Source organism: Seriola lalandi, unplaced genomic scaffold, assembly GCF_002814215.2.
Source record: "Seriola lalandi dorsalis isolate HSWRI2012SDOR001 ecotype SW California unplaced genomic scaffold, Sedor1 jcf7180002054244, whole genome shotgun sequence".
NCBI classification, from domain to species: Eukaryota; Metazoa; Chordata; class Actinopteri; order Carangiformes; family Carangidae; genus Seriola; species Seriola lalandi.
Window position 1 is genome coordinate 517,029 of NW_019524797.1, and position 27,578 is coordinate 544,606.

General features: G+C 41.0%; 3 protein-coding genes across 3 annotated transcripts; 2 read left to right on the plus strand and 1 right to left on the minus strand.

Moving 5' to 3' along the window:
• The first annotated feature begins 1,531 nt into the window (after positions 1–1,531).
• On the plus strand, positions 1,532–12,290 carry LOC111653783 (uncharacterized). Its single transcript, XM_023404473.2, has 5 exons — positions 1,532–1,826; positions 5,398–5,592; positions 7,542–8,078; positions 9,318–9,475; positions 10,345–12,290. Exons 1-5 carry the CDS (start codon positions 1,754–1,756, stop codon positions 10,387–10,389), a joined length of 1,008 nt encoding a protein of 335 aa, XP_023260241.1. The 5' UTR covers positions 1,532–1,753; the 3' UTR covers positions 10,390–12,290.
• Positions 12,291–12,428: 138 nt separating this feature from the next.
• On the minus strand, positions 12,429–20,192 carry LOC111653736 (uncharacterized). Its single transcript, XM_023404402.2, has 12 exons — positions 20,166–20,192; positions 19,372–19,449; positions 19,027–19,069; positions 18,673–18,833; positions 18,441–18,522; positions 17,146–17,329; positions 16,862–16,935; positions 16,637–16,713; positions 16,436–16,536; positions 16,253–16,341; positions 16,015–16,170; positions 12,429–14,694 (listed from the first exon to the last, which is right to left on the minus strand). The coding sequence occupies exons 2-12, from the start codon at positions 19,435–19,437 to the stop codon at positions 14,504–14,506; spliced, it is 1,224 nt and encodes a 407-aa protein (XP_023260170.1). The 5' UTR covers positions 19,438–19,449; positions 20,166–20,192; the 3' UTR covers positions 12,429–14,503.
• Positions 20,193–20,292: 100 nt separating this feature from the next.
• Positions 20,293–22,836, plus strand: mmachc (metabolism of cobalamin associated C). Its single transcript, XM_023404404.2, has 5 exons — positions 20,293–20,574; positions 20,693–20,890; positions 21,236–21,388; positions 21,511–21,687; positions 22,273–22,836. Exons 1-5 carry the CDS (start codon positions 20,485–20,487, stop codon positions 22,453–22,455), a joined length of 801 nt encoding a protein of 266 aa, XP_023260172.1. The 5' UTR covers positions 20,293–20,484; the 3' UTR covers positions 22,456–22,836.
• The last annotated feature ends 4,742 nt before the right edge of the window (positions 22,837–27,578 follow it).

Consider the following 27,578-nt stretch of genomic DNA (forward strand, 5'->3'; position numbering starts at 1 on the left):
ATAATGAAATGAACTCCCTCAACGCACTCAGGAACAAAGGTGAAATGATAAAGTGAAGCCGCTGAAATGAAGGGCAAACAGAGAATGACACAAAACAAAGAACATCCAAAGCACCTGTGTGAGCTGCCCAGTTAGCACACCTGTTCTCCGCCTGCTCTTTGGTCCAGCTGTCATGTGACCCCACTTGCAACAGTATACGTTATTATTTAAGTAGTTTTTTTTTAATGGCCGAATCAACAGATTAAATAACCTTGATGAAATTAATAAATTGATGAATAGCTACATACATGAATTCGACAGTTTGTTTATGTATTTAGCTTAGCTCTCCTTAATTTGACCGTTGCAGCCAACACGTTTATTGAACACGCGCAACTTTTACTTTGAAGACGAGCTGTTTCCGGCTCTCGACTTCCTTATTCAATTTTTATTGTGCAAGTTGGATAATGGACCAAACTGACGCTTTAGTGCGCTGAATTGAATTACACGTCTTCGGTCAGTTTAATAACACACGCAAAGCGTTAACAGTGTTCAGGCAGCATCGGCTAATGAAAAACGAGCTCACAAACGTCAACATACATTTGCATTTAGCACAAGTAGGACAACGAAATTAGGCAACACGCCCTAAACTGGCATTTTTCATTATATAACGTGAACAACTGCAGAAGAATTATGTTTCATGCACGGATCGCTGGGAGTGTCATCTCATTGTATTGTGTTTCACAGACTTGATTTTCTCGAACTAATGTGTGTTTTTTCACATCTCAGCTATAGGGCAACAGCGTCCCCATGTGGGCCAAAGAAGACATCACAATACATCAAAACACCCACTTGAAAGCGTCAGATTATATATATGAACTAAAATCCCTAGCATGGCATGGACTCCATGTTGTCCCAGATGTAGAATTGTCTTTATTAACTTCTTCATATACATATATATATGTATACTTCATATACATATACATATATATATATATATATATATATATATATATATATATATATATGTATACTTCATATACATATATATACTCTATGGTACAAGTCATTGGTCACTGGTGCGAAAACAGCATAATGATTCGCAAAAAAAAACAAACTTCTGTAATCATCGAATAAATTTCAGAAGCGATTGTATAAAGGCCTTATATAATTAATAGCATACAACAACAAATTACTAGTAAATATAATATAGATATGTAAGACAGGTTAATAAAGTCCCCGACACATTGAGTAATCCAGTCTAGAGAAGTATTATTGTGCGAGTGATACTGTGCGTCAATCTGCCCTGATGCACAGTAACACATTGTGTAGCCCAGCAGTTGCATGGGTTTCTGTTACCCTGATATACAGGCTCTGTGTGGGTAGGTGTCAGTCTTTGTACTGAATAAGTGCCATGGCACGGAGTCAGACCCACTGACTATTTTGAACAGGGAACACGTGGCACTGTTTCTGGAGAGAGAGCGAGAGAGAGAGCGAGAGAGAGAGCGTGAGAGAGAGAGAGAGAGAGAGAGAGAGTCAGGACGCGCACCCTCCTCCCTCAGTCCCTCCAGCCACGCATACACTGGCAGAGCTGCTGACTGTGGTGGGTAGGACAGTAGCCCGTACAGCTGCCTGGGATTTTTAAACTACTCCATTAAAGTGTGGTATCGGGGTGTGGACGAGAGTGACAGGCCACAAGTGTCAGACAACAAGACGAGCGGGAGCGATATTTGTTTTGTCATTTTCTAACTGAGTACTTACAGAGGAGAGAGAGAGGATGGAGACCAAACTCTGGACTGCCCTTTGTGCGCTGCTGCTGCTGCTCATTAACTTGGGATCCGCTGACCACAGTAGGTCCTGGTTTGTTTTGTTTATTCCATCTTTAGTCTTTGGATTGTCATTGTTTCACATGTTCCGGTTTGGGCTGGGGCAACACGTCATTAATCTGTGCTAGAGATTGTCATGTTTATTGTACCAGCAATCTTCTCTCACACGGACGCGCACGCACGCACGCACGCACGCACACACACGCACTCACAGGTCACTTTTGGGGACATCACATAGATAGATTCGCATTCATTTCCTGGAGACTAAAACCCTAACTCCTACCACTAGGACAGGCTGCCCCAATTAACTAACCCTATTCCTTACCCTAATCCAACTTGTCCCTAAATGTAGCCTGTGACAGAGACATACACACACACCAACCTTACTTGCCTCCAGGCACCTGTAGTGATTTTGAGCAGATATTGAAATGGACAGAGCTGGAGTGAGTTGACAGTAAGTAAGTTAACTAGTTGTACTTGTTTCGCCATAAGGAGACAGTTGAGTATTTGTACATTTGAATTGCTCTTGTATGTTTTCTTTCAAACCTTGACATCAGAGGGAAACGCTTTGCCATCTCCAGTAAAATGAAGGTTCAGTTTCATACTTACTTCATTTTATTCAAATAGTGCTTTTTGTTCAAGCAGCCTCACACTTTGTCTTTCACATCACTTCTTCGACACCCACGACCCCACCCCACCCCGCTTCCCTTCTTCCTCTTTCTGCATGTATTACAATTGCATACCTTGCACATATCCTGTATTTCACTCTCTCACACCTTCCGCTTCCTCTCCTACCTGTTCAAAACACTTATTTCTCCTCCTTCTCCTCCTACTCTCTCTCTCTTTCTCTGTCATCACCTCTCACATAAAAGTAAAATGAGACTACTGACATTTGAAAAGATTTTACTGGGGTGAACTGTCCCATCAGCTCCTCGAGTTGAAATTCAAATGAACAGAAAACAGCACGGCTCCACTGGGGGACATTTATTGGCTGTAAATGAGCAGGGAAGTACATTGTGATAAATGACACCTCTAACTATGTGCAGCAGCACGCTGTCATTTCACTGGCTTCATGCTAATTGGCTTCCCTCTATAGCACAGAATATGTAGACTTTATGCATAGATTTAAAAGCAGTGCAACTGTATCCATTGTAGCAGGTTCAGTTTATACTGTGACCAGACCTTATACAGTATATTGACTGTGTTTTCCTGTATTTGCATAAACGTACAGTTCTGAAGTAAAGCAAAATCCATGATGCTTGACAGGTAGAGCTTTTTGACACATATTCAAATATTCTCATAGTAGTAGTAGTCTCATCACTTTAAGGAAAGGTGGATATCGCACTTTTTTAACATTCTCTATAAACATTCAACCCTTCAATTTCATTTCTCTTTCTTCATTCTTAAATTTTTTTTTTACAGACAAAACCCTTTTCTGGTTCACTGTAAATCTAGATAGCCTTTCTCTCTGACTAATCAATAACTTGCTCTTCTGGATAGTAATAATTATTCTACATAATAATAATTTGAGTTAAAACTGAACTCCATTATTTATAGTCTCATGAAAAATAATGACAGTGTAGAGCTTATGTGAAGCAGGATTTAGCAAGTTAAAGGAAGTGTGTGTGGAGACAGGCAGATTTAATCATCTCCTTGAAGAGGAAATGCTTTATTTTTAATGTGATTTGGGTGAGACTAGAGACAAAGTTAATTTCATCTTTGACTGTTTGTAATATATAGTTGATTAATAATGAGTTAAAGGGTAAATGTCCCACATTTCGGATGAGTTTTTATGGCTGGATGATTTAAAAAAGAATGGGAACTTTTCTTGTTTACAGTGTAATATTATATGTATGTATGACCAGAAGCATGACATGCTGCTTGAGAAGTCACACACTGGCTGCAAATAAACACCTGAAATAAGTGGAGATGAAAAGGCAAAGGGCAGCGTGTGCAGAGATGTTTCAGTCCTGTTTTCAGTTCCACTTACATGGAAAAATCAGTTCAAAATGATCTGCGCTACTGACTCCGAAAAATCTCCAGTCACATGCTGTGAAACCTGTACTACATGGTTTTACAGAACCACTTACATACAGAAGTCTCTCCCGCAGAAGGTATTACTGATAGGCACTTCCAGCATTGAGTGTTGCAGCAGCAGACATCTGCTCGAAGAGAACCCATTGGCTGTTCCTCTAACTGGCAGGGTCAAGAAGTGAGCAAGAGCTATTTCCCCAGGTACAGGCTGCACTGGTCTGAAAAACTGTGAGTAAGACCCTGTAATATCAGGACAGAGGAGTGAGCAACAGTGAAAACAGTGGCTCTCTTTATAAATCTACTCTGCACACACACACACAAACACATATATAGACATACACACATATATATACAGACATACTACCTCAGCATTTGACCTAGGCTGCTCTAATGGAGCCGAAGCAAGGGAACAAGGCCAGTATTATGCAGCCAGGCACCTCTGTCTATTTATGTGTGTCTGTTTTTGAATCATTTAGCAGTTCAAACAGGTCTCCCTCTCTCTGTTTCTGTCTCTCTCTCTATCACTGTGTGTGCTGATGAGCTGCGTGAGTGATTATGGAGGTAATGAAAGGCATCACGGCAGTGTGTTACTGAACAGTAACGACATTACATTACATTAGTGCTCTGGTCTTCATCAAAGGGAAGCGGGTAGAAACAGAGATGAAGTCTGGTACAGTTGTGCGAAAGACATCAAGATGAAGAAGAAAGAGAGACAGTGAAGGAGATGGAAGGCCTTCATTAAAATGATATTACTTTAAAGACCGAAAATTACTTGCGTCTCATGTGGGTTGTAGTTGATGCCATGCAAAGTAAAAGTTAGAGTCAGTCCTCATCCATTTTATTTTGGACTCTGAAATGATCTTTTACAGTAATTTGAATGTCATATTTCTGTATCTATTTAGCTCAGTGGTTCCCAAGATAAATCTGTGTTCTCACAACATGATTAACAAAATAGATGAGAAAAAAAACAGCATTTCTTGCTACACAAATTATGTTTTATTCATTCATTTCTTTAAAATGGGGAAACACTTTTCAACAAACATACGAAAGAACATCAGTCCTTGGGGAAATTGCTCGCGACCAGCTTCACTTTGCTTCACTCTAAAGGGTCACGAGTCAAAACCGGTTGGGAATCGCTTCATTTAGCTCCCGATGCAAAAGAAAGTCTGGGTTTGCAAAAATGAATATGACGTTATTTTCTTCCCTAACACTTTAGGAGGGCTGTAAACTCTAAACTGTTTGCTCTAGGGAGGATGCTCACTGATCGATACAAGACTGTGGTGCACTGAGCATGTAAGGCTATTAAAGTGCAGCACTGCTTTGCTGGAAATATGTAAACATAGTCAGCTTTTTTTCTTTTTGTTTTTCAGTTTTAATAATTGTTGTTTGGATAAACACTGGCCTGTGTTGACTGGTATACTCTACGTTAATACAGATGGTTTTGACACACTGTCTGTCTGTTGCCCTATGTTTGGTTGGAGTAATAGGCAAATAAGTTCTTAATGGCTCTGAAGATGAAATTGGTGATTAACCAACTTTGGCACTGTCCTCTCCTCATTAGTAAAACGTGTTCTTGGTGCTGGGGCGGCTCCTGAGAACACAACTGCAGCTGCCGTACCTACTACTAGCCCGGTACCCACCAGACATCCTGCACCAACACTAAATGGCTCTGACACAAACCCAAGTTCCAGTGGCACCAGCAGTTTGAGCAGCAACACAACTACCTTCCAGACACCCGAACTAAAGAAAGATAATGGTAACTATTCTACTCTTGATTATAAGAAAGATTTCATAAATAAGAAATGACAGAAGACTGAAAAAAATCACATGATGTGAAGATGTTGGAAAACAAGGTGATAGGATGTTATGGTTATTATATCTGTCTGTTTGAGGTTGGTCAGTACGGAAGTTTTGTCACACTTCAGAAGAAAATAATAGGAAGCCAAGCAGCAGGTGGCTTAGAGTTTAGGAGCTATATTTAACAAAGTCCTTATCTCTGCTCTCCATGTCCAGAAGTGGACCACAGAGTGAGTAACAATCATGCCACAGACACAACAGAGGCACAGAGACCAAGAGCTCAGTCTTTAAAAAACTAGAGCACAAGAGGGAGAGAATTTCAGAGATGGTGTTAGATAAAGGAGCGAAATAAAGTAGTACGACTGAGTTAATTAAAGAAGGTGCAATCATGTTGGGAGAGCAATGGTAAAATATACTTGCAGAAAAGTTAGCACTGAAGCGATGCTGTTGAAGAGAGAAGTGATTAAATGCTGTGTGACTTTTCACAAAGGGTCGAGAAGGGTGGAAGTGAAATACTCCCCCCAAGATACACACTGTCTCTCTCTCTCGTTTTACGCACACATCTGTGCTGATTCACACATTACACTCATAAACATATTCACATGTTAGCACACATTTTTAGGCAGTTTGTTTTGTGGAGAAAGACAATTTTCACTTGTACAAATTTAAATAGCTGATATTGTCTGTGGTGTCATGCCATTCAGATAGCTGCGGTTTTGATATGCAGCTTGTATTCCTCTGCCTCCATCCCACTACAATGGAGGTGAATGGATTCTTTTTTGTGGTGCTCACAGCACAGGAAGATTTACACTTTAACAAGCGTCCAGAGCCAAGCTAGTGGCTCTGTGAGACTGTACATAGGCACAGTGATGCTTTGTGCTAAATGTGAGCACCATCCTGCTAACATACTCACAATGACAGTGCTACCATGCTGATATTAAGCAGGTTAAGCATAAACCCCATGTTCATTAAAGTTAGTTAGGTAGTTTGGCATGTTTGCATGCTAAAATCTGCTGATTAGCACTAAACACTAAGTACAGCTGAGGCTAATGGGGATATCATTAATTTTGCAGGTATTTGGTCATAAATAAAAGTATTGGAGAAATTGAAACTTTGGCCTGATGTTGTTGCTTTATTAAAAGTTAAGGGGATCATCAAAGTTTTTACAATTCATAACTGCGGAGAAGAAAAATATCTGTACAAATTTTCTAGGCCAAATGTGTTGTAGTTATAAGGACATGTCAGTGTGAACCACAAATGCCAACTTTATGGTGGCAGTAGAGGAAAAAGTCAGACAATCACCAACATTATGAGGATACATCTTCTGAGGTCAATGAATGTCTATACCAAATTTCAAAGCTATGAATGACCGTTAAGGTATTTCAATCTGGACCAGAGCATTGGGCCGACCGGCTGACCAGTAGACTGACATTGCCATATCTGCTGCTCACGTGGCTGAAACATCTGTTTCCAGGAAAAAAATTCCCTTGTTGCTGATAATCCACAGAGCAGTTTTCAAAGGGACTATTTCTTTGTTAGAAAGAAGTCTCGGTAAAAACACACTCATGAATGATTTTTTTTAACAGTAATTTTTAAATGCTGTCCCATAAATGAAACTCCATTTACCTCCAGTGTATTTAGGTGGAGGCAGAAAACTAGAGATGTATATCTCAAAACCTCAGATGAATGAATGAACTAGATATCATTAGAAAAGTGTGATGAAACATTTCTATTAGTGATTTAGGTGAACTGGTCCCTTAATTCATCACATTCTTACACGAGCATACACATTAGTGTGCAGTAGGTCAGTGTTGGCATGCTGATTGCATACATGCAGTATTTCAGCATGGCAGAATAATCTAGAATTATAAGTATTTTGTCGATAACATTTTCTCTCTCTTTCCCCAGACACCAGCACAGTCTCTCCCTCTGTGTCTGTTACTCCTGAAAACAATGCAAACAAAACAAACAATGCAAACAAAACAGAAGAGTCGTCATCGTCGCAAATTCTTCCTTCCGAGGGCCAGGCCACCACTTCTCACGTCCTCCCTACCACCACCACCACCACCACCACCACCACAAGCCCCTCACAAACAGCTCACAATATCCCCATAGACACACAGCCCACCAACACATCAAACCATCCTACATCGCTACCTCCGGACTCCACCCCACCCTCAAAGCAGCCCACCCACCCCACAGTACACTCATCCACTACCACTGCCACCATTCCCCCTACCAGCACCCAGTCCAATTCAACGTCCAGCACCAGCTCCTCTCAAGAGCCCAACAATTCTGAGTCGCACACACTCACATCGCCACACACCTCACAGTCCGACGGACCGCAAGACCAACCAAAGTCCACCGTCACCCCGCCGAGCAGGACCTCCACCCAGGCCAAAGCCCATGCTGATACCCCCTCCCAGCTTAACGTGGGGGGTGACAGTAAGTACATAACATCTTCTGTGTTGTGGTATATAAATAAATGTGTTCTGGACTATTCACTGGCTGGATATTGAGAGAGACAGAAGTGAATTGGCTTTACGAAAAAGGCAATGCTGTGCTTTGTTTTCCAGCACAAGTCCTTCCTTGCTTCTATGCACACACACACACACACACACACACACACACACACACACACACACAAACCACACATCCCCCGTTTACATCTTCAACAAGCACTGTCACCACCAAGCACTCCACAATTATGGCTCTGTTTGGGAACGGGACAGAGGCAGTCATGGGACTCAGGCCTTGAGAATGCTCTGTTTTCCTTCTTTTTCTGTCTCTCTCCCCCTTTGTCTGTCTGCTAAATGATTTATACGTCTACTTTCTGTATCTGTACTCTGCGTGTCCAGTATCTACTGTAGATAATTTTTATTTTTCCACCATTAGAAGTCTGTTTCCAGCTCAGGCTGACACCATTAAGAAAGAAAAAAAAAAGGAAGGAAAAACTGATAAACTTTTCTCAGCTGACCAGCCTGTGTGAATACAGTCAAACTATGAAGTCTCTCTGATTCTCTCAGTCTGTGCGGTTTTATTAGGCCATGCTTGGCATCTCGCCTCTTTCCATTAGCCAGAGGAACAGGGAGCATTCGCTACTCTGTGGTTGTTGTTACTTTCAACCAGAGGATATAAAAAAACAGCTAAGTTTACAAAACAGAATTCCATAGCAACATCCGTATACAGAAATACACAGACACTAACTCCTCCCACAGAGAGATAAACAAACACAACAGACCTCAACATAAAAACGTCCAAGACTGATGATGTTCTTAGAGATAAAGCAGCACTCTAAAACTTTATTATATGCATCTACTATCCTATTTAAACTTCTTGATTCAAAATCTTAAAATCATGCTCTATGAATAAATGTACTTGCTCAACAGTGAGCTCAAGCACTTTACGGGCAAGGTTAACATCACTATCCTGTGTTTGACATTTCTGTCCTGAGTTACATGATGAACTCTTGAGCTCAACATGCTGCTGCAGCATCTATATTTAGTTTGAGTCACAGCATCAAACAGCCATTTAAGAGCCTGTAATTCTGCTATTTTCACCATGTGAAGTCGAAGTAAAATCCATGTTAAACTCTGCATGCCAGATTGTTTAGTTGGGCCATGGTGTGCTAACAGAGGAATGGGCCCCTGCTCAAGTATGTCCTGGGTTTTTTTTTTGTTCCAGCGACGATGGTCCACGAGTCTCCCACGTTAGACCCTCTTCTGGCTGGCCTGGTGTCAGCCTTCATCATCACTGCTGTCATCGTCACTCTGCTCCTCTTCCTCAAACTGCGCCGAAGAGACAACCGACCGGAGTTCCGCAGGCTGCAGGATTTACCTATGGTGAGCACAGCTTGACATCCAGGCAACAGCTACAGTCCTGTCTCAGTGAAAATATTCAGCCCGTCAGATACTGTCCAGCACAGATGCGAGATATACTGTTACAACCTCACTAGTACTTATTTGCTATGACTGCAGATTTTTTGCTACAAACCAAATCTGCACCACTTTCTGATAAGGTATCGTTTGTAAAGCTTTTATGAGTTGTAACTAATGGCTAATGCTTTACAGGTCACTCCATCCATTATATCAGTTATTCTATCAGCTATATTTACTAGGCATTAAAAAGCCATTAATAAGAGCAATTTCTGGGTTGCCAGGTTGGTGTTGCTCCTCCTCTGGCAGGATCCTTGCTTTGTCTGTGTAATTTTATCAGGATTACTACATCAATGGGCCATTTGACTTTCCAGAAAATAGCTGCAGAGCATTCAGAACAAAATATATTTATAAAATGTATTACATATAAAAGTCCACAGTGCATATTACTATACAACCCCTTAATTACTTATAAACATATAATATAATTCAGAATGAGTGACTCACTTTTGCCATTGGCTTATTAGACAGTGAGAAACGTGATAGTAAATTTACCTTTGACTTAGCACACCACAAGAGCTTATGAAAACTTTTCCTTTATAAATAAATGAAAGCAAATCACAGAATTTCTCAAAATATCAGTATTAATAAGTATTCGTTTAATGACTTTCTAATAAAGTCTTATTAATGGTTTCTAACAGATTAATAAAACATTAGTAAATTATTTATAAAACTAATAGTTACAACATATAAAAAAATCTATTGTGTTATCTAAATTTTAAGCACTTGCGACCATCATGTGTAATTAGTTGTTATGTTACATTTTTTCTGTGCAGGATGATATGATGGAGGACACACCTTTGTCGATGTACAGCTACTGATGGAAGCATGACTGAAATATTTGGCGCCCAAACACTCTCCTTCAATCCAGGCTCATGCCGCAGCGTTCGCCATAATTTGCAAACAAAGAATCCTGGGTAGGTGTGAGCAAATTTCTGGCTTGCTTTCATTTATCCAGATCACTGACATGTAGGAAAGGGCATGATTGCAGCTGAAGTGGACAATGAAGACATCACCCAAGATGGGGTCCCTTTGGAAAAAGTGTATTTTGATGCCTGTAATTACAAATTAGGTCAGCGCCTCTGTTCAATACTGTATGCTTAATATTTTCCAGCCCAGCTTTTGGGGTTGTGTAATATATTTTGATTTCCCTTGAGATGAAAAGCATAGGTGTGAAGCACAAGGCATCGTCAGTTGTACCCATCAGTGTGATGGCATTTACACCTGGACACAGATTCGGCCTGTCCTCCCAGACTCTGGTTTAATTCCCTTAGTCCGCTAATGTTGTAAAGTCCAGCAGACAAAAGGTCTAGCAGTCTGACTGAGAGGCCAGAGAAGAGAAATGAAAGAAGAAAAAACAAATGGCCTGATTATCGAGTTAATGAGGTTGCACTTTACTTTTTCAGGAGTGGGGAAAAAAAAAAAAAAAAAAAAAAGTGGACAAATATTTTGTGCGTGAGAATAAGTTGTGTGCGTATGTACAGTAAGTGCAGGCATAATAGTGTGTGTGTTTTAAGTGTGTGTGCATGTGTGTGAGTATGTTAAGAGTGCATGTATGGTTTTTTGGAGGCAATATTTAAAAAAAAAAAAAAAAAAAAAAAAAAAAAATTCTGTGGTGAAGGTCCTGCTGCCTTGACGCCTTTATGAGTTTGATATGTGCAGTGTTTTTTTGTTTCTTTCCTGGAGTCTTCCATCCAGGAGAGAGTGCCTTATACAGTACAGGAACAGCTTTTATTGTATACTGTATTTATATTGCAACCAACTAACTTCCAGATTTACCAGTCATTCCCAGTATTTTGTGCAATTCCATTTTAAACGCACACTCAGGGCCAGGTAGCTGCTCTGACTTGCCTGTGTTTGAAGACTAGCCTTGGGGGTGTTCAACATGAGGCACTCATTCATACGATGACAGTTGCAGACTGAAATTGGCCAGTGGCCTTTCCACACAATGTTAGCATTGTCCTGTGCATTGTAAATACTACTGATGACTGCGTCATGCAAAGACAACTTTATGAAACTTTTCATCTTAGTTGCTCCTATAGTTTTCACCGAACACAAACACATTAAAAATGATACATGGACTGACCTGACAGCACCTTGTTCCCAGAAGGCAAGTTCAGAAATATTCCATTGATTTTACTGTGTATAGACCACGCTGTATTTTCGCTTTACAAATGTGCAGGAAAATGTGAGAGGAAGTGAGACACATACAGGATGACAGAATGAGCCCCATGGATACAAAACATACGCAGCTCCTGTTTATTTAAGGTAGAGCCTATGAACTGATCCATCAAATGTGTAGCGATTTTAAATCAGGCTTATGAATCGGAGCTAAAAGCTGTATTTGTTCTTCATTTGTCAAGTCATTTATATAGCACATTTAAAAACAAGAGTTTTTGTGCCATGAAAAACTACAGATGGGTGACAAATTAAAGCAAACCCAACATAGAAGTACCTTAGTAGTACTGAGCCCCCAGAGCAACTTATAATACTTCTCCATAGCATTATTCACTGAATCCTTGTTTTTCCTTTCCATTTGTCACCTGTCTGTACGTCCCCTATTAAATTTAGATTCCTCATTTCGGGGTGAACATGTCTGTATAGTCCTGTATTTGTCCATTTCTTTAAGTGTCAAAAGTATCCTGAATGCATAATGAGGCTTTGCTGCCTGATGTGATTTATGGACTGTTGGTGTTGTATGATTAAAGGTATTTTGAAATCATACTCTACTACATTTCCTTTTATTCCCACTTCAGATCTGTTATTAACAGAGTTTGTTGTAAACAGCTCTTTGACCTCAGGACCAATCAGAGCACAACGCTGCTCTATAGAGGCAACCACAGAAAGGCAAGCTCCTCTCTTTCAACTTTAACACAGACTTTTATTGTTAAGAGCTGAAACAATAAAACAGACCTTCAATGAACATATCAGTGCACTGCTATACTGCAGCACTACTACACAATACTTGGCAAATGCAATAAAACAGCAATAGAAAGCAGCAATCTTATTTATCAGCCATTATGTTGCCACAACAGCAAATAGATGACCCTTTTCTTCATGAAATGTCTTTGACCATGATATTAACAGCTGTACAAGAAGAGTGTAAGAAGAGGTTTCTTAAAATACTGTTGCTGTCACTGCGCCGTGCCATTTATTGTTTTTTATTTGGGTCTTCCTTTGCTCACTACTGATTAGTAAGACAACCTGCCTAGTTAGATGAGCTGAAAAGTGTCTGTGGTCACTTTTGTGATCCAAGCCACCATATGCACACCCTGCTGAACACCTAACCTGCCCATCAGCTCCCTCATGGCTCTGCACTGTGGTCTGGGATCCTCGATGGGGGGTGTCTGGATGCTGAAATATTTAACAGCTTGACACCAGGCCTGGCACAGTGTGACTCATGTCAGACAAGACAGCATAAAGGGACTCTTGACTGCCTTAACTGAGCTGTATATATAAAGAAATCACAGTGGAGGTCGGGTTGGGGTTGGGGTGGGGGTGGGGATGTGGGCGCCTTGATGTTAATGATGTTTGATTTCTCTTTGTCCTCACTTCAACTGCATTACCAGGAATCAAAACCCCATCACTCATCAGATTCCTTCTGGATTTAAGAGTGCATTATGTCAGGAAGAAAAACTCATTAAATATCCATTACTCTGCTACACTTAGCATTTCATGCAGCAAATGATCACCAGCTAAAAAAGGTACAGTGAATCTTTACACTTGATATATGACTGTACATCAAGTCATCAAAGATTGTCAAAGTGCAATATCATTAGATTTAAGTTAAATTCGTTATTCAACAAACTGATTAATTGAAAAATACCAGCTAAAGGCAATATAAGCATACTGTAGGCCTTTATTTTGCAAATCAAAAGCACCGTGATGAGGGGTGTCTTTATGGATCCCACTGTAGTTATGGGCAAAGATGAAAGTCCTGCCCAAACCTTAACAACATCAAACCTTTACCTAACCCCAACAATCTGTAATCATAACAAACCTAAGCATAAGTATTTTTAGTCTTGCCTTGCCTCAAACCAAACCTTGTGGTTAAGCTGGCCTACCAGAGTTGAGGACAGTGCTTCTGTCCTCAACTCTGGGAGAACCTATAATTTATCATCAGTGATGTGCATCATGGGTGCAGAGGGTGTTTGCTTATTTGCTGACCCAAAACTCTGCCATCCACCATCATAAAAGGAGATGTTTTCTGAATGAGAAACTCACAAAAAAAAAAACAGCTCCCTGCCTCTTCAGTTTGTTCTCCAGCGTCCTATCAGTCTCCACATGTGGACATAGTTACTGTAAATGATTCAAGACATTTGCAGCTACAACAGTTATCAGCAGTATGTGTACAGTCCTTGCAGACTTCAGCCTCGTCACTAGCTAGACTGAGGGAAAACAATTCTTTGTGATGAATACTATTTTAAATGATGTGAATGGGACTAGACTGACTTTGACTCACTTACACGTCAAAGTCAAAATAAAGATTAAAACTAGTTTGATTGTGTGATCTCACACTTCTGTTATTCTCACAAATAACTGCATTTGAGAATTTCTCAGACTGAAAAGAAATTTCCCCACTGCTATATTTGATTCAGGACACATCATATCCAAGCAGGTCTGTTAAGCAAAAGCAATAATACCAAGTAGGATGACATTATTACTCGTTGCCAAGTCTGCTGCTATTGCCTTTCTTTGTCTCCATTCCTCTTCCGTCAGGACAACAAAGGAAATATGCCATATGGCTGGTTGTGTTTTCCTGGCTATTTCTATTTTTAAAGTTTTGTGTTTTGCAACACAACTCTAACTCAAAAATGTACTGATCAAATGAAATCAGTTTGAAAGCATTAATACATCTTGGGTAGTGTATTAGAGTCAGAAAAAATGTCTGTATGTCTTCCCATATTAAATTAGAGAGCTTCACCTTAGAACAGGTCAGAGGTCATCAAGACTTAGGTCAGATCCTAAATCTGGGTTAACAATGTTGTCAAGGAGATCGAGATCATCATCATCATTATCATCATCATCATCATCATCATGGCCATCCTCTAGATCAGATCCTGGACCAGCAAAGTTGCTCCGTCTGGACTGAACACTCAGATGCACCCGTGGCTTCTGATACAGAGCTGTCAGAGGTAAAGAGCAGAGGAAGAGCAGTTAACTTGTGTGTGAGTGACTAAGTGCCTCTTTGCTGTATTACACCGTGGGATTAGGTTGGAAGACATTCAAATGTTTTCCCATAACAACTGTGTACCAGTATGAGTGTGTGTGTGTGTGTGTGTGTGTGTGCGCGCGCGCGCATGTTCGTGTGTGTGTGTGTGCATGTTAAATTAGCCTAGCTTCACGGGCCCAAAATCACTCTGGGAAACATTTAGACCAGAGATCGTAATCTCTTCCGGGAACATCAACCTTCTGTTACAGTAAGTCAGTAAGTTGAGCAGTGCATGCGCTTGCACACTCACGCACGAACATGCACACACACAGTACAAAATTTTGCAAGAAACAACTGGCTTTGCACAGCCTGGTGGAGAGGAAATTAGAACTTTACTGATTTATCTGCAGGCGGAGGAACACAGTAGGACTACAAACTTATTCACAATGGTGCTATACATCTCCAGAGTCCACTTTTTTCTCTTCTTGTCTTTCTACACTTCTTCTCGAGATTTAAATATATCATCTCTTGTGATATGTTCAAAGGAATAGTACAACATTAACAACATTTGGCGCTAGACAAATAAAATTTAATTGAAAGACTGACAACAGGGGAAAACAGCTAGCCTGGATATGTTCAAAAGTAACAAGTACACTCACCTCTAAAGCTCAGTTTGCAACATGTTTGTTGGTTTGTGAGATCCGTACAAAAACTAAAGTGACTTTTTACACTTTTTGTACACACTCGGGTCAGTTTTATGGGGACTATTTACAGTACTACTTGGTGGCTGGGAGCAGTGATGCCCTGTAGTAAACATGAAATTACAAGGGAACCAGCAGAGACATGCATAGATTCTTCTAATCTAAATCTAATAAAGCGAATAAATATATTTCCCAAAATGTCAACCTATTAATTTAACTTTATCTAACTTTATAGTCAAATGGTAAACACAGACTAGTACTCTCCACAGTGAGTCATATCTGCTGAGATTAATCAGAGCAATGGTTGAACCAGATGTGTGGGGGAGGGACAGGAGGGGGAACTGCATGTCCCATCTTGCTAAAACCATCATCGGTGTGTACCGATCTGGTGCCCTATGTAACGTTTTCTGTTGGATGGAGCGTGTGATCCAATTGTCACAACACGTTTCTGTTGCTGTGCATGTAGGTGGACAGAAGGCTTGTGAAAATTATATAATAGAAGCATTTGGTGAATATGACTCAGCGTGCTGTACTTTAATAGCTGATCTTGCACAAGGCAACCATGCTTTGGCGCCTTTTTCATTCATCCTTACCGGGCTCTTTGTCATCCAGCCATGACAGATCATCTGAGCTGACCTCGGCCAGGCTGGGTGTTGGACTAAACTCTTCTGAGTCTGAGTCTGGCTCCACAACTCTGTCAACTCTGACACTTCTACTGTGACCATGTGGGAGTGCGAGTGGTAATGCCCCTGATTCAGAAAGAAAAATGTTGTTAAATAGTTTTATTACGCTGTGTGTGTGTTTGAGAGCTTAATTGGGAGAGAGACCTGCCTGATGTGTGTGCTGACAGTGAAGGTGTTGGTGCACGTTCTCGAAGAACAAGCGTCCGGACCTCCTCCTTCAGTTCTGACACAACTGTTCTGTTGTAAGAGATTAAATGTAACATATGTAATCCATAGAAAGATGAAACATAACCTCAGACACACACATATGTGCACACACTCACACATTTACCTGATCTGGCGGACCTCTTGCTGTGTGTGTGAATACTGAGAAACAGTCTTTGCCAGATCAGTGCTGTGAGTTCTGTAGCTGTCTGTTAGCTCCTCCAGTGTCTAAACAAAGCACACAAAGGAAAGGTTAAGGATCTGAAAGACAAAAAAAACCACACATCACACAAGCAAACACAACTTGTGTGATACAATGTGTGTATACCTTGCAGCTGCGTTCGTACTGTCTCCTGGTCTCTCTGGCCTCTGCCTGCTGGAGGAACACGTCCTCCTCCTGTCTCCCTGTCAAAAGGAAAAGAAAGAACTGACGTTGTGAGCAAGACTGTGCCTGCCTTTGCTTTGTTGGCCAACAGCGCTTATGACATGTGCAGTCCCGCAGAATCAATGCAAGGGCATTATGTACGTGTGTGTGTGTGAGTATGTGACTCACTTAGCCGTGCTTTCAGTTGGTCCACCTCTCTCCGCAGGTGCTCCAGTTCCTCTCGGCGAAGCTTTGAGCTGAAACTGGGGGCAAAGAAAGAAGTGGTGACAAAACTGGTGTTTCATTTCCTCTCTTGGTCTTTCCAACAAATTAAAATGTCACCAAGAAGCCTTTGTAGTAGCAAAGACTTTTTTAATTCCGCATGAGATGTACATATTTTCATGTCAATCACGAGCTGGACCTATCATCAGTTTAGTCTGCAGTTATGCCCCACAGCTCCACGCCTAATGCACCTTTCCTCCAGGTTGCCTAGCGATGTGGCTCTGGTGATGTGTCCCCGAAGACTGCTCAGCTCACGTCCCACCTCTCTCCTCCACTGTTCCATCCTTCTCTCTGCTCCTGGACTTTGGCCCCTCTTTGATTCGTCCCTCGCTCTTTCACTCTCCCTCAGTGCCTCATGCAGCCGGTGAACCTCCTCTGTAAAAGAAGAGATTTCTATGAGTAAGGGTTTTTTTCCTCCTGTAGGAGTCCTGCTTGTGGACAAATCCAAATAATTTATTAATAAGTTTAATTATGAATGAATATCTTCTCCTGATGAGCCCATCTGCGCCATTTAAACAGATGACATGCCCAATATGCATATAATGCCAAGTAAAGGCTGGAATAGCCTGCTTACCCCCTTCATGAAGGTTTTGTTTGTTTATTGTGATTAAACCACTCAATTCAGTTATTTTTAATACATACTGTAAAGCATTTCAAGCACAATACGGTTTTAAACATTTTAAATGATAGTGCGGAACAAAAGTTAAAACTAGAGGTTGCATGCAGGTTGCAAAGAGAGAGGTACGAATTAGTATGTTTTAAATTGTCTGTTATCAAACAGAGATAACCAAGCAGGAGGAGGAAGAGAATTTTATAATTTTAGTACTGCCGCTGATAAAACTGTCACCAGCTTTTTCCTTTAGTGAGGCACACACAAGCTTGGGTTAGGAGTGGAGTAGTAGAACAACAGCAGTTCATAAATGTATGCAATGCTTTTCATGAAAACAGCGGTAGATAAAATTAAACAGTGACAGTAACAGGGAAGTAGCAAAGTGAGGCATGAAGAGGGGTAATATCCGTTTTTTTATTTTGAGTTTTGGATCAGTTAAGATACCTGAGTGATCCAAAAATAAATAGGTACAGTATTCAAGATGGGTGGCTATGTGGACATGAATGACTTTTACCAGGTCAGAGATTCAAAATGAAAGACTTCGAATTATGAAACTGGATCTGACTTCCAAATTCAAGTGTTTAATCAGCTGCATTTAATACAATTTGGAAGGTACAAACATGTCAAAAATCATGTGTTAATGATTTATTTGTGCCAAAATAAGTCATGTAGCAACTTGAGAGTTTCTGGCATCTGTTTATTTTTCATATGTGATCTGGCAACATACTTTGGGCGTGACCACATTAAACAGAGTTGATTTGGATTAGAACGTTTTTCTTCTAGTAGACACCGACATGAGTCAGGTATTGCTGTGTTTGCATGAGGACAATGTGAGCCAGTATAAACAGAGATAAGTTGTCATGGCTCAGCAGTTACCTTGTAGCGTCTGGATGTGACGTTGTTGTGACTGTCTCTCCCTTTCCATGTCATGGATGTGCTGGGTGAGGGACTCAATTGCCTTGTAAAAACATTAGGCAGAAATGTGGAATTCTGTCACTGCTAACAACACTGTAATAAATCACATAAACGCAGCAACTTGAATTTTCACTATGGCACTTGATCAAACAAATAATTGTACACCTGCTTCATTAAACAAATAATCACACACCTGGCTCTGTATCTGGAGTTGTGATTGGATAGCCGTTAGGTCTGCCCACTGCACACCAGGACTGAGAGATGGGGAAGGCTGTCGGAGAAGGGGGGCTCGAGGGGGAAGAGCAGGAGGGTCCAAATCCGAATCATGAATCCGCTCCCTCATGGGATACAAATCTGGAGAGGAAGAGGAATGTGTGGTAGGTTGCCCACAAAAGGCTCAAATCAAAACAAATGAGTTCAAACCACTCTCTGTCATAATATGGCCTGAACTGTATTGTGAAGTCTGAAAGAGAGAATGTTACACACTTACACAAATAGGTAATTTCCCATTTTAGTCATATTCATTAATCTCAAACAGGTCACCAACCTTCGCCTCCTTTAGAGAATTTCCCTGGTGAGGTCAGTCTTTCCTGAGGACAAAAACATTTTTCAGATTGAGAGGGTTTTCCCACACTCAGTATCAGTACGCCGCCTCCGTATCTGAATAACTAAGTTACCATGTTAAATTTTTAGTGGAGCATTACTGCCATCTATTGATAGCTACAATAACAACAATATACAACTGACCACAAGACCACAGTTTAATGCGCAAGCACAATGCACAGTAGGAGCACACACTCTTTAAAAGCATAATTTGTTTTTAATATATATCATTATCTCTTATTTCCTGCAAGACCAATAACTCAGGAGGATGATAGTTGAATGTACTCACCCTCATCTTTGCAACGCTGCCATCCGCTTCAGACAGGATACAGCTCAGCTGATTGTCCCAGTTCATGTCTGAGTGTATCTAGAAAGAAATGCATCAAGGGAAGTTAGCAAATGCATCATTCATCGGTTTTAGTCGGTTAAGTCACGACTCACGGTGTAAACGGTCATGCGAGACAGTGTCAGTGATGTTACATCAAAGAGCAGTAACTTTAGACGTGTTTTGTGGCTGGTTGGTGAGGTAACAACCAAGCCAAGGGCTCTCACACTTTCCGGGAGATTAAATTACAGCAGGCCTGGGTATTTGCACGTTTGATTGCTTATCAGCTATCAGCTGCTACTCAGGAAAGTGTAGCTGTGTGCAGGCTCTCCGGGAGTGTAATAGGTCTGCTTAAAAAAGCTTCTCGTCCCGTGGGGAATATCTCTGCAGTTTGCAGGAGCAGCTACAGATTTAAACTGGAAGTGATGCTGCGCAGGACCCCACCCCCACCTGCTTAATGTCGAAGACACAGAAAAATGCACTCTAAACACTTCAAGGTCATATATAACTGGACCGAGCAAACGTTAGATAGCAACTGTTGGCATAACCTAAGCTAATTCCAGTTAGCAGCAGTTTTATGACGACTTTTCTCTTAGCGTTCATGTTACTGTCTTGGTAGGCAGAAAAAAATAACCACCGCCTTTAAGATCCTGAATCATTTATGCTTTATCTCTAAAACGTAAAACGCGTTGCTGAAAAATATGTAGTATTTAATGACAAACGTCTACATTTGCTAGCTGGCTAATCAAGCTACTCACAGAAAACCTTGCGACTCCACTTTTAAATCCAGGAGCCCACAACGGCGACGTGATTGCGTATGACGTATCCGCAGGAGTATTCTGGGTATTGTAGTAGGTGGTTATTCTACTCTTTGCCTCTTTAGTCACAAAATCCCGAAAATACTGCAGTAGAATTGCTCCGAAACACATTGTATTGTGTATCGTAATGTAGCCATCCATTTTGTCAGAACAACTTAATGCAAAAAAACTTTCGCTTAACTCTATCTTAATTTCTGACACTGGAGACACAAAAGAACACCATAACCCATAATACCAAACTCTGTGTTGACATGCAACAATGGCGGCTACCACTCTGGACGTGAAAAGTGTGACAGAACTGTTAGAAAGCTGGTTACCAAAGTTGGGATTTGAAGTCTATCCTCTAAAGGTACCGTGGCACTAGTTTCTCTCTAGCGTGAAGCTTTGACAGCAAGAAGGGCTTCATACTGTGTAAGACAATTCACTTTGAAAATGCTGTTTATTTGTGCTTCTGTGCATTTTCACAGGTTGGTTGGTATAACTCGGTCCTCCCTCCGTCACTGCGCCTGGCTTTCCCTGATGACACCCTTGCTGTGGTGGTACTCAGCACTCCTGCCATGTTTGAACAAGCCTTCCTGCCCTTCCTGAAGGAGAGTGGCTGCCATGGCATTTCAGACCCCATAGACCAGTGTGTCAAACACTGTGTCACCTCTGCAGTCTCACAGGTGAAGGGTGTGGAGAAAGGGACGGACAGACAAGACTTTTATCTGACTACATCCTGATATAAGCTGTCCGGAATTTGAATTGAAAAATCATATAGTATAGATAAGAATACAATACAATAATGCATAAAATGTCGGAAAGCAGTCCTACAGCATTGTCCACAGTGGTCCAGTAGATGTAATTATAGCATTAAACGCATGACAAAATCCTCTCTTGCATTTTTTTTCTCATGATGTATATCATTGTATTGTTCAAACCTAGTTAGAGATAGTTAAAGATTGTAACTACAACTATTTTCATGATCAGATTGTGACTGAATATTTCCCTCTCCACTCCCTGCCCTGCAGTGTTTTCCAGGACAGAAGGTGGATGTGATGTATGACTACGAGATGCTGCCGAGCAGGAAGCCGAAGTTCTTGGCACAGACTGCAGCTCACGTGTCTGGAGCAGCTTTCTACTACCAAAAATCTGATGTCACAGACCAACCCTGGGCTGAAAAAGTAATGCTTTTTGTGGAATCTGATCGGTTGCTGCCTAGATGAATTTCAATACTTTGTGGAGCAGCATTTCCCTTCTCATCTCTTCACCTGAGTTTTGTGGATCTCCCTCTGTTTACTCACAGAAAATGTTTGGAGTGTGTGTGCACCCGAGGTTTGGGGGCTGGTTTGCCATCAGAGCTCTGTTGGTGTTTGGAGATGTGACGGTGGGCTCTGAGATGGTGCAGCCTGTTCCTCCTGACTGTGTGCCCACCAGAGAGGGCAGGATACAGCTGCTGGAGGCTTTCAACTTTCACTGGCAGGTACAGCACTTCAGCACTGTCACTTATAACACCTGTGGCACACAATAAATTGACAGAGGTATACTAAACTATTTCATGTCAAACACAACCAGACAGATGGCCTTTAGATAGACTATCCATGTGTTGGAGGTTTTGTTGTCCCATGGACACCACTTCTGTGAAGATTTCAGTTGTCTGAAATTTATTTGAACTAAAAAGATAAAATATGGGTGTGAGATATTTTTGATTAATTAAGGAATTTATCATTTATTCATTTCTATTTTCTTCTACATCGAGCCCCTCTGTTAGAAGTCTTGCTAAAATCTTCAAAGCATTTCAGTTGTTCAAGCTAATATTATGATTTACAAACGCTTTCTGCACCCCATAACTCTTGTATTCTGTTGTTGAGACCTACAGTACTTTAACCTGGATGTGGAGCTTGTGTGTTTATTGGTAATTTAACAATAATGTGACAGCCATTAGATAGAAATATTGTATATATTCATTTTAATTTAGGTAGTTGTTGAAGACACAGTTTCTTTACAGCTTGATTTTAGTTCAATTAACGGTTCTGAAGTCATATCAGTGTGTAATTTGCATCACCAGGACTGGAGCTACAGAGACATCGTTCGTCCAGTCCAGATCTACTCTCAGAGACAGAAGGACTACTTTTCCACTCGCCCTGCTCAGCGTTTTGCTCTGCTCAAAACTTGGGGCTTCCTGCAAATGGAAGACCATCAACCTGAAACCAACGCAGATGCACAGGGCCAGGAGAACGGACATGGCTGACAGAGAAGAACTGCTGTGTGGAAGTACTGCCAACTCACTCTAAGCATACACCTCAACTGCTTGTCAGACCTTTAGTTATTTTGATTGAACCCTGTTCTACATGGTATGTGGGATACTTTTCCAGGACTTGACTATGATTGTTCACTTCTGCAAGGCTGTTATATGATGTTTTTAAAAACATGTTCACACTTCGTCAAAATACTGTTAAAAATTACCTGACTGAAAGGCAGCTACTTTTATTGTGTCATTTTATTTAATCCTGATTACATTCATTCATAAATATTGTATGAGATCAATGGTAAGTCCTCAGAGCTGTCTGCGGAAAAGCAATAACAGTTGACTATAATTTCTGACTCAGTAAAATGTTTTATATTTACAGAACCAGCACTGCTCCTGTTGTTTAAGGGTGGGGGATTTTTAAAAATGTTGACTGGATCTTTTTGAAAGTGCCAGTAGTCTCTCCTGCTCAACAAACCAGAGGAAACAACATTTGTTCTGTCATGTGCTGCCATATTTTGAAGAATGCAATTTATTAGCTTGTGTCATAGTGAAAGCAACAGACTGTAAATGTGTAAATAGCAACAATGACTCATACTCAGTATCAACACACGAAGCCGTCTATCAGCAGCCTGCTTTGAACCTGCACCTAGAAGTACACTGACTATTACTTTTTTGCTCATCTCGAGAATGTTTTTATTAGTCTAAACAGTGAAGCTATGAATATAATCAGATTTTAGGAAATGTTAAACACCTATAAGTGAACCTAAATATAAAAATTGAGCATATAAACAAAATCTGTCAATCAATGACCATCTTTCTAAAGAAGAAACCCGTAAAGGATCAGTCCACCAAGTACTTACAAAACTCCCCTCCATTCATCCATCCATTGGTTCTATTGTTTTGTCCTTGTCTCCAGTTTACCTGACACTCGTCTTGATGAATTATATATTATGTGAGCTGCCTCTGCCCCCAGCCTGGTGACAGACTGTCAACGTTCAACTGTAACTATCTCCCTCTGTCACTGAGTCAGCACTCTACCCTTTTCAACACCGTCACCCTGGCCGTACTTGGTTTATCAGCTGTTTTTTCTTTCAAAAATGTTTTTTAAACTCTAATTCACACAGACACATTAACGGCTAAAAGCTGCCCCAAACAAGCAGCAGTGCTGCACTGAGCAGCGTCCTCAGGCAGTGAGGACTTCAGCGTACTCTTTTTCTGTCTCAAAGATAGAGGAATAAAGTAGGAAACTGTATGTATCAGCAGTTCTGCAGTAGAAATTCATTGCAGGTCATGTCCGTAGTTCCACCTCTAGATGTCACTGTTCTATTGATAATGCAGGCTGTGGCTTTATGCTGCTGTCTAAAGCATCTGCAAATGCTCAGCACTTGATAAAGTCAAGTACACACTCTGCAGATAACCTGCCTCAAGTATACCATCTACTCACTGTAACTGCAAAGTGATTCTTACTGAACTATTTGATCTTACATTGTATTCATTTAAACAGCTTTATTCTCACTAATATCATTATTTACACTTTGCCTCCTTTTTATGTAGAATTATGAGAACCCGTCCTGCTGAGCTGTCTTAGCTTCATTTCAGATTTTCTGTTCATTGCAACACCCCACTCTTTCCCCTCTCTCTCTCTCATTGCATCCCTCTCCTCACCCCCTTCTCCCTCCCGTGCTATTCTGTCTATCTGTGTACTGAATCAGCATTTCAGAGCTGTATGCCGCAGGCCTGCAGAGAGGCAGACCATGGAGTTAATTATACTCCCACAGATACTCGATCTCTCTACTATCCCCCTCCTCTGTTACTCCATCCCACCTCTTTCTCCCTCTCTCCCACTTTCTCTCTTTCGATGTATATGTCTTGAACTCTGCAGTTCAACTCTCAGTCCCACCATGAGCTTCTAAGGATGCCTGAATTTCCATAATAATCACATCAAACGACTATTCTTAATTCTTTAATTTCAGTACATTAATTTTACATTACATTTATGATGCATTTTTAACAGAATTACATAACTAAAAGATGATTGTATTTAATTGAAGCACAATTTTTGCAAGCACAAAACTAGACGACAAGAACCAAGCAGGCACAGAGAACTGAATAATACCCTTGTTGCAGTTTTTATCTTCATTCCTGTTTATCCTTACATCCCCTCCTCACTCCTTTGATTCTTCCGCAGTTGGTTTTGAACCCAGACATTTATAATTTTCTTTAGAGACAACTGACAGAGTGAGAAGCCAACCCTCTAGTAGTTCTCAGGAATTGCACATCTGTAACTCTGTTGTTGTGGGCGAGAAGGCTGTTAGCTTTGTCCTCTGAGCTGAGTAGCCTGCCTCACCATCTGCAGCTGGAGATACACTGATATCTAATGGTTGAACGTTTAGGTTGCATGTAAGAAATGAAACAAAAAGATGTGGAGAGTCAGGGTGAGAGCTGCCTGTCCCCCCTCTGTTCAGCATCCTGCAGGAGTCGGTTGTCTCCACAGTGCAGCTTGAGTTCTGGCAGGCAGAGCTTTACCGCTGAGCTCTCATGGATCCTGTGTTTTTGCTGGACTGCAGAGGCAGTTGTGCACTTCGGCTCTTGTGGGACACAGGAGGTTACCAGCATTTATACGAGGAGATTATAAACTAAACTGTTTTATCTACATGATCCACACAAAAAGTCATGAAGAAAAAAAGATTACTGATAGATTCAGACTATAAGATTCACAGCATATTGTGTAGGTTTAACACTGCTTTGAACAGTTCTGGGATGAATCCCACAGTAAAGGACAATAAAAGCTAGTGCAGGGTCGTTGATCCTAAAAGTAAATGAGTTTAGAATCAGTTTGTTAGAAGAAGCAGTGTTAACAGTCTACTGGGTGCAGCTCTTCAAGATAAAAAAAAAAAAAAAACAGCAGGCAGTGATGACATGTTTGTGCACATCAAGAATTATCTGGTGCTGAAATAGTTTTAGGCACAGATGAAAAAGAAGAGAAAGAAAGGGGGGAAAATGAGTGGTGTTTCATGAGTTGTGCATCAGTGAAGCAGTGTTATCCGCCCACAGACATCAGTTAGCAACAAGAGAGGGGAAAGGCCAGCAGCGTACCAGCAACAGAGGAGGAACTGAGCTCTGAGTGGGGGGAGGAAAAGCCCAGCATCCAGAGAATTTTTAGATTTAAAATGTGATATTTAAATTACTACTGAGTATTTCAAAATGAGGAAAAAAGGGAAGCTTATGCATAGATGGAGATTTATACTGTTCTCTCTCTCCGTGTCCTGCATTCCTCTCTCTGCTTACTCTGACACAATATTCTCACGTATTTCTCACAGAGGCCCTCTCTCTCTCTAAACCACACTGCCTCAGTGTGTGCATGTGTTTCCAGAGGTTTTGAATTTTTTAAAACGTCTCCTTATCAGTGTCTTGGATTAGCATAATTAAATAGTCCTATGCCTCAGAATTCCCCCTGCAGCCAATCAGCTTGTCAGCTCTGGTTGCAGAGGCCAATGGGTGTGAAGAGGGAGTGGTCAACCAAGGACAGAGGGGTCTGAAGAGAGAGAGAGAGACAGACAGAGAGAGAGAGAGAGAAAGGGAGGGGTGGGCAAGAAGCGGGCTGTCCAATTATCTCATTATCAGACTTACCAGGCGATTAAACGAGAAATCCCTCTTTCTTCATACACAGAAACACTTGACACGTGTGAAATGAAAAGAAAAACACGGAATCTGTTCAAAAATGACAAAACCAGAAGTATCACGTATGTGCTACAGGCTCAAACATGCAGTGAATATACCAACATACACATCTGAAGTAGTCCGTCAGACAAAAACACATGAGTTCAGCCATGAACCATCACTGAGTTTGCATGCAAACAGAAGACTCTCACTCCCATGATTAACAAGTAGGGCAATAACAGAGCAAGTGATCATGGGCATTCATGTAGTGGAAAATGCTGTAAGCAACCTCGCAGCTATTGGGATGTCCACATGTGTGTATAATTTTACTCTCTGGTATACTTAAAGCAGGATATCTGGACAGAGATGTTACAACAGCATTATTCCTGTTTCTCTCAAGGGGAACAACAACATAACAACATCTACCTGACACCACATCGTCTCCACTGTAAAAACCCACATCAAAGAGCGGTGAGGCAGTCAGACAGGAGAGAAGGATTAGCCCAAGCTAAGGTTCCCTTTACATAATCCACTGTTTTAGATTAGCTTCATTCCCCTGAGAACGTGATATATTTAACCCTTTGAAATGGAGAGGAGAATCGCAGCCTCACACATCTACGATAGAGACACACACTTTAACAGTTTATTTCCAAGGGGTACGACATGAATGGAGGTTCAACACTTCAGACTCACTATCGTTTACAATGTCTTATAACAAGAACATAGTTGCAGCATAATTAGATTTTATTCTCTGACATATACATCTCTATTCACTTAGATCTGTGAGAGTGTGCATGCACCCAACCCGGTTTTTGATATAATCTTTGTTAGTGCGTCTAGCAACTTTATAAATGAGCAAAGCAGTTTAGTTACATCAGTAAATCAATCTTTGAAAATGTTTCCTCATTTTTGAGAAGAGATGCTACTTGATCCCACTTGACATCCAATAACTGAGCTCAGCTGAGCAATGTTCCTGTAACCCACCTTCAAACTACAAACATCACAGAAATAGGAAAAGAACCCCCAGTTTTGTAGATATGTGGGGAATACTGCACCAAAACCACATATACATTCACACATGAAAAAGGTCTAGTGAAGCCTGACATGCTAATAAACTGAATTAGGGTGTTGATTGACTGTTTGTTTATAGGAAGGAAAATAACACAGAGCACTTACTGTAAAGTGACTACAGAGAGGAGGGGCTTTCCTGCTCTGTTCTGCTTCTTACTGAATGATTACAGTTAGCTCCAGCCCACCATCCCTTGCATGCCTGGTGTGCTGCTGTGGTTCAGGCTCACATGTTAATACCGTATGAGCTAATTTATAGCCATGCATTAAGTATTACATCACAGCTGTCGATGAACTCTAAATCTGCCTCTTGTATGAGATCCAGAGCCACAGTAGGCCCTGCCCACAAGAAACTGTGAGGAGCAACGTTTACGTCATCCTTCTCTGTTTTTCTC

Bases quoted from the DNA above. Each gene is read 5' to 3' on its own strand.
- mmachc (XM_023404404.2), top strand. From the start codon at position 20,485: ATGGCGGCTACCACTCTGGACGTGAAAAGTGTGACAGAACTGTTAGAA. The intron at 20,891-21,235 runs GTGAAGGGTGTG...CCTGCCCTGCAG, and splicing joins TCACCTCTGCAGTCTCACAG to TGTTTTCCAGGACAGAAGGT. The intron at 21,389-21,510 runs GTAATGCTTTTT...GTTTACTCACAG, and splicing joins ACCAACCCTGGGCTGAAAAA to AAAATGTTTGGAGTGTGTGT.
- LOC111653783 (XM_023404473.2), top strand. From the start codon at position 1,754: ATGGAGACCAAACTCTGGACTGCCCTTTGTGCGCTGCTGCTGCTGCTC. The intron at 8,079-9,317 runs GTAAGTACATAA...TTTTTGTTCCAG, and splicing joins GCTTAACGTGGGGGGTGACA to CGACGATGGTCCACGAGTCT. The intron at 9,476-10,344 runs GTGAGCACAGCT...TTTTCTGTGCAG, and splicing joins GGCTGCAGGATTTACCTATG to GATGATATGATGGAGGACAC.
- LOC111653736 (XM_023404402.2), bottom strand. From the start codon at position 19,437: ATGAACTGGGACAATCAGCTGAGCTGTATCCTGTCTGAAGCGGATGGC. The intron at 18,834-19,026 runs GTTGGTGACCTG...CTTCCTCTCCAG, and splicing joins ATTCTCTAAAGGAGGCGAAG to ATTTGTATCCCATGAGGGAG. The intron at 14,695-16,014 runs GTAAGGATGAAT...TACCTCTGACAG, and splicing joins GCTGGATGACAAAGAGCCCG to CTCTGTATCAGAAGCCACGG.